The 6,773-nt window shown below is 38.7% G+C and overlaps 1 protein-coding gene across 1 annotated transcript in view; it reads left to right on the forward strand.

Annotated features, from left to right (window-relative positions):
• The window catches only part of Nae1 (NEDD8 activating enzyme E1 subunit 1), a 30,626-nt gene that overhangs the window by 15,942 nt on the left and 7,911 nt on the right, over positions 1-6,773 (forward strand). Inside the window, exons 12-17 of the mRNA XM_008846273.3 lie at positions 1,238-1,297; positions 1,384-1,517; positions 3,520-3,595; positions 3,902-3,941; positions 5,496-5,582; positions 5,994-6,086. Coding sequence (XP_008844495.1) covers positions 1,238-1,297; positions 1,384-1,517; positions 3,520-3,595; positions 3,902-3,941; positions 5,496-5,582; positions 5,994-6,086 — 490 coding nt within the window. The remainder of the gene's footprint in view (positions 1-1,237; positions 1,298-1,383; positions 1,518-3,519; positions 3,596-3,901; positions 3,942-5,495; positions 5,583-5,993; positions 6,087-6,773) is intronic.

Raw genomic sequence — 6,773 nt, forward strand, 5'->3', positions numbered from 1 at the left:
AAAAAAAGTAAGTTTAAAAAAACATAGGTTCTAAAGCTGAGCATGGATCCTGGTGGCACATAGCTGTAATTCTAGCACTTGGAAGGTAGAGTGGATCCAGAGGTCAGGTCTAGCATTGTGAGTTCAGCCAGGACCATATGAAACTCTCAAAAAAGAAAAAGAAAAAGAAAACAACAAACACGGTTCTAGTAGTGGGGGGCGGAGCGGACAGTAATTTGAACAACCCAGATGAACAAAATTAGAGCATAGTGCAGAAGGAGGCTAGGTTTGGGAGGCAGTGACAGGGCCAGGGAAAGCCTGAGTGAAGTGATGTGCAGTGTCTGGTGGAGGAGCTTTTCCAGCAGAGAACGCATGTAGAAGTGAGATTAAGCTTAGCATTTGTTCAGGGATCAGTAAGAAAGCCAGTGTGATTGGAGTGAAGAAAAGGGAAAGTAATGGGAGGGATTTGAGTTGGGAGAGACAGAAAGCTTTGAACACCATTGAAGGGTTTTGAGGAGGGAAGAAGAAAGATCTGCTTGATGTCTCTCAAAGACTGTTTTTTTTTTTTTTTTTGAGACAGGGTCTCACTATGTAGACCAGGTTTGCCTCACAGAGAGCCTACTGCCTCTGCTTCCTGGATGCTAGGATTAAAGGTATGTGCCACCATGCCCAGCCATGTAAAAGACCATTCTGATTCTCAGGAGTAGAATAGAGTAGAGAGGGTTGTGGTTGGAAGAAGAGACAAGTCAGGAGGTTATCACGAAGAACTTTTTTTCCCCATAATGTTAGAATTAGAGCCTATAATTTGTGAAGTTTTTGTGAATGTGTAGTGATCTTGCTAACAATAAAATTATATAATAATTTTTTTTTTGTTAGAGTGGTTGTCTCTTTCAGTAGCCTCTGGTTAGGGTGCAAAGATTTCAAATTTAATAAGGTGGAAAACAGAGAACAACTATTAAATCTAGCCTTCTAGTAAATGTTCATAATCTTTGTTGTCTTCATTTATAACTGTAAAATGACTTGTTTGTGTGATGTAGGTGAGTAAGCTTATCTGGAATGCTCACAGTGGGAGGAGAGGATTTCTTCCATTCTCTTTCCCCATCAGATCTCCATCAGATTTTAAATCTAAATAAAATTAAATCAGAAGTTGATATTTTACTACACTTTAAAAATGTAAAAAAAAGTATTTGTAGAAATAGCATTTAAAATAAAGATGGAAAATTCTTGGTGTAAGTAAATGTATCCTGTTCCTTGTTAGATCCCAAGAAGTATTGAAGATATATTTAATGATGATCGCTGCATAAATATCACCAAACAGGTAACACCAACAGGAAGTAAAAATAATACTGCCTTAACCTCTGACTCAAAACACCACTTACTGTTAGTTTTCTCTTGTTCTTTTAGACTCCACCATTTTGGATTTTAGCTCGTGCCTTAAAGGAATTTGTGGCCAAAGAAGGTCAAGGAAATTTACCTGTTCGAGGCACAATTCCTGATATGATTGCAGATTCAAACAAATATATAAAACTGCAAAATGTGTAAGTGACTGTTTTAAACCATGTTTATAGCAGACTATTCTGTGTATGTTATTCATTTTATTGTATGTATATGTCAGAAATCATGGAGAGAAAAATGGGAGTGGCCCACCATATTGCAGGGGATATTCCATACTCATGTTCTCACAGATGGCCTGGGTTAAGCTTAGTGGTTCACAAAACAGAAAGGTGTGAGTGTGAGAAAGGGACTTCTAGGCAGGAGGTGGAGCTGCCTGGGGTGGAGGGAGGTAAGAGAAGGTATGGGGTAAGATAGTCAGAATGCATTATATACATGTATGAAATTGTCAAAGAATACATTTAATTTTTTAAAGAGTAATTGAGGGAGCTAGAGGGATGGCTCAGTGGTGAAGAGCAGAACACTTGCTGCTCTTCAGAGAACGGGAGTTCAGTTCCCAGCACCCACATTGGGTGGCTCACAACCACCTGTAATTTTAGCTCCAAGGTATCTGATACCTTCTGGCCTCCTCAGGCACCTGCATGCATTTTCCCACCCACATACACACATTTAAAAACAAAACAAAACAAAAAAAATCAATGAATCTTAAAAAAACAAAGCCAGAACAAAGGCCAGCCTAGTCAACACAGTGAGTTTCAGGACAGCTGGGGCTACAGGGAGACTCTGTCTCAAAAAGACCAAAAAAAAAAAAAAAAATCAAATCCAAGCCGGGTGTAGTAGTGCACGCCTTTAATCCCAGCACTCAGGAGGCAGAGGCAGGCAGATCTCTGAGATCAAGGCCAGCCTGCTCTACATATTAAATTCCAGGCCAGCTGTGGCTACAGGGATACCCCTGTCACAAAATGACAAAAAATGAAAAAGAAAAAACAAAAACAAAAAAGGTAGAAAGTGTAGAGTTCCTTCATATCTCTGGGGACCACTTTTTTCTTCCATATCAATATAAAACTAAGATTTGATTGCTTGCTCTACAGCTCTATGAACTATTCTATGCACTAATACATATCTGTGGTTCATAACAACCTTATAACAGATACTGTTCTTGTTCTTGTCCCCCAAAAGCCGGAAGAGGGCATTAGATTCTCTGGAACTGGAGTTACAAAGGGCGGTTAGCCATCATGTTGGTTCTGGGGACCAAACCCTAGGTCCTCTGCTGAGCCCTGTGCCCTCTGCAAGAGCAGCCAATGCTCTTAACTGCTGCGCTATCTCTCCAGCCTCTGAAGTCTTTATTTTTAATGATTTTTTTTGTCATTATTCTTTCATAAGTTAGGGAGTCCATGACTGTAGGTAAACATCTATTATCTAGGTATCACTAGCCTGACTTACACAGAATTGTAAGGACGGATCTCCATGGATATTCTCCTTGTGTAATTGATGTGTGGTGCTGATGAATCCAGGGCTACTGGCTTGGTTTTCTCTAGGGCCAAATATTGCCATACAGAGATCCTGGTCATTGTTCAACAAATCCTGGTTTGTTGTCCTAGTCTAAAAGTTCAAATAGTGAAAATTTAGGAAAGGACAATTGAGGATTAGGAAGAAGTATGACTTTAACTAGGAATATAGCTCAGTAGCAGAGTTCATGTCCAGCATGTATGGTTTAATACTGATCATTTTTAGAGAGTATAAATATAAATAGACCTAAAATTTGTTTTGCATGATTTTTGTAGTTAGGCAGGTTTGAAATACTTAATTTACCTTGGACTTGACTTCAAAGAGATAGGATGTTCAAGAACAATAACATAGTTTCTCTGGTCCTCTGTCAGTAGCCAGGGTCATGAGCCCCTGTAAGAGGGCAGATTTAAGTTGAATACTGTCTACTGGAGCCTTGGTTTTAGTGAACCTCAAAAACCTTAGCAGCAGCTCTAGAAAGCAATTCTTAACATGTAAGGTGCTTCTGGTGGCATTTCTGGCATTGCCACGTTCATATTCCTAGACTAGTATATTTTGAAGGAAATTTTTTTGTTCACTTAATAGTGGCTTAAGTTTTGCTCATTTTAAAAATTAATTGTAGCTTTTTTTGTTGTTTTCTAGTTACCGTGAAAAAGCAAAGAAAGATGCAGCTGCTGTAGGTAATCATGCTGCCAAATTGCTGCAGTCCATTGGCCAGGTAAGCTGCTGGGCACACTGTACCTTAACAGTACTGCTCCCTACAGGCCTGGAACTCCACCAGAGAGGGGCTAGAGATAGAGGGCATAGCCCTGGCTCCTTGCTTCTTTAAAGGGAGTGCTTACTTGCCTGTCTAATGAGCACTCCTATTATAAGACAACAAGTGTGTTTGAAATGCTCTCCCAACTCTTAGAGGGAGTTTCCCAGTCTCATACCCATTGGCTTTGTGCTGTGCCCTCTGTTATTTTTATGTATGTATGCATTGTATGTATTTGCTAGAGAAAAACCTGCACTTATCTCTTTACAGGCACCAGAGTCCATTTCAGAGAAAGAATTAAAATTGCTCTGTAAGTCCTTTTTGGTTTTTTTGTTTTTGTTTTCATAATAAATGGAGAGGATAGAGCTGGGTATGGTGGCACACACCTTTAGTCCCAGCACTTGGGAGACAGAGGCAGGCAGATCTCTCTAAGTTCAAGACCAGCCTGGTCTACATAGTGAGCTAGGGCTACGGGAGACCCTGTCCCAAAAAGACCAAAAAAAAAACTCCACCAAAAACTCAAAGCAAATCAGAAGCACTACACTGGACATCAAAAAAAAGTTCACTTTGTTTTCACCCACAAAAATAAAAACTGAAAACAACTTCAAAGAAAATGAACCATATGACCGCAGTCTATCCTGAAACCCTGAAGCCACATCCCATTTAGTCTCGGTCTTTCCAGTACTATAACCACGTCAATGCATGGGTTATTTGCCACATGACTGGCAAGCTGACTTCTTTCATAGGTTCTTCATTATAGTTAGTCTAAACAACAGACCAAGGAACTCAATCCACAATTTCCTGAGAAAGAAGGCTGAAATGACATAAAAACTAAAAATAAGTCTCAAGGAAATTTCTGCATTAGCAAAATAGAAAATGAAATTCAACAGTGGCCTCGGAATTCTTTTCAAGAAATACCTCTGTGCCCCACCATACCCAACAATATACTATTCATAATCCTAGCCGCCATGTAGGTGCTGAGAATCGAACCCGGGTCCTCTGCAAGAGCAGTCAGTGCTCTTAACCGCTGAGCCATCTCTCCAGCCCTGAATCTGAAGTTTCTAATGGTAGTTAGCTGCCATGTGGGTGCTTGGAACTGAGCACAGGTTCTCTGCAAGAGCAGCTAGTGTTCTTAACTGTTAAGCCATCTCTCCAGTCCCTGGCTTAGTAATTTTAAGGGAAATATTGTGTAAGGATTTAAGATGAAAGTCCTCAGTTACATGTACATTGACCATATTGGTTTAATTACTCATTTAATCTGTGTTAAGTGACTATAATGGACTGAAGAATTTGCTGTCTAGTTTATGAGTGGCTGGGCTTCTGGGATCTTCTACGTATTTCTTCAGTAAGCAAAAACATTTGGCTGGGGTTGATGGCATAGTGGGTAAAGTGCTTGCCAGGCCAGTGTGAGGAGCTGAGTTCACCTTAGCTGAATGGCGAGCTCCAGGTACAGTAAAAGACCCTAACTCAAAAAATAAGCAATAGAGAAAGCTACTGGAAATCAGTTTCTGTTCTCCACACAAGCACACATGGATGAGCATACAAATGCATACACCGCATATACATACACATTTTTAAAAGTCCGTTGCAGGGCTAAAGAGATGACCCAGTGATTAAGAGCTTGCTGCTCTTGCAGAGGATCCAATTTCAGCTTCTAGTACCCACATTGGGTAGCTCCCAACTGCCTATAACTCCAGCCCCAGGGTATCTGACACCCTCTTAACTTTTAGAGCTAATAGAAAGCATTTCTTTGTATTTCCATGTTTGTGAAAGGTACATATATAATTTCCTACCTTAAAATGGCTCATAATTCAGTATATTCACCTATCACAATCCTTATTCCTGAAGTCTTTACTGTTTTCAGGCAGCAATTCTGCATTTCTTCGAGTGGTAAGATGTCGATCTTTAGCTGAAGAATATGGTTTGGATACAGTCAACAAAGATGAAATTAGTAAGTATAATAGCTTGATGCTAGGTTAAAAGGTATGTGTGTAATAGTGTCGAGTAAATAATGATATAAAACATGAATATTTATGTTCTAATTTTTTAATAAATTCACCTGAATTATTTTAATTTATATAAAAATACATAAAATCATGTTTAGATTACTGAATGCATTGTATGCTATATAACAACTAAAGTCATATTCCTACTTTGACAGAGATTCCAGCTACTATGTTTATAATACCACTGGGTTACATCTTAATGTAGTTCCTCTTATTGTTTATAATTTTCTACTTTATTGTCATAAAATATTATTTTTGATAATATTTTCTTGTATTCTGAAACTTGAGTATGAATTCAGCCATTTGTTGTTTGTGTGTTGTAAGTTACCCATTGTACTGATTTTTTTTTCTTTTAGTTTCTAGCATGGACAATCCAGATAATGAGATAGTATTATACTTAATGTTGCGAGCTGTTGATAGATTTTATAAACAACATGGCAGATATCCAGGTAAGAGTAGCAACTGATTTATCAAATATAAGAATTTTTATTATTTTTATTTCTCTTTTGATTTTTTTTTTTGGTCTTTTTGAGACAGGTCTCCCTGTAGTCCCAGCTGTCGTGGAATTTACTGTGTAGACCAGGCTGGCCTTGAACTCACAGAGATCCACCTGCCTCTGCCTCCTGAATGCTGGGACTAAAGGCATGTGCCACCACACCCAGCCCCTTTTTTGTTTTTGTTTTTTTTCAGACAGCTCATGCTGGCCTTGAACTTGTGCTTCCTAAATACTGGAGATTATAGGATAAGCCATCACCTTTGGCTCAATAAAATCTTGCGTAAACACTTGAACTGAATCTTGGCATTCTCTGGGTATTTAAAATAACTACTATTTGATTTTTAAATATAACTCCCCACAGAACTCTTTGATTCCACACTATTATAGAGAAATGTTGGTGGAATACATATAGAAAATTTACTTGCTAGTGTTCATAATTGACTTCTATTTTTCATAATATTCTTCTAAGTCACTGATATATCTACTGTGTCTTTTCATGTTTTAAAATTTTGCATCTATGCATGTGTGTGTGTTTGTGTTTGATTGAGACAGGGTTTTAGTCTGTATGTGAGACAGAGACAGAAATGCATTTTATAGCCAGGGCTGCTCTGGAACACACAGTATAATCCACACTAGCCTC

Source organism: Nannospalax galili, unplaced genomic scaffold, assembly GCF_000622305.1.
Source record: "Nannospalax galili isolate Female #2095 unplaced genomic scaffold, S.galili_v1.0 scaffold2103, whole genome shotgun sequence".
NCBI classification, from domain to species: domain Eukaryota; kingdom Metazoa; phylum Chordata; class Mammalia; order Rodentia; family Spalacidae; genus Nannospalax; species Nannospalax galili.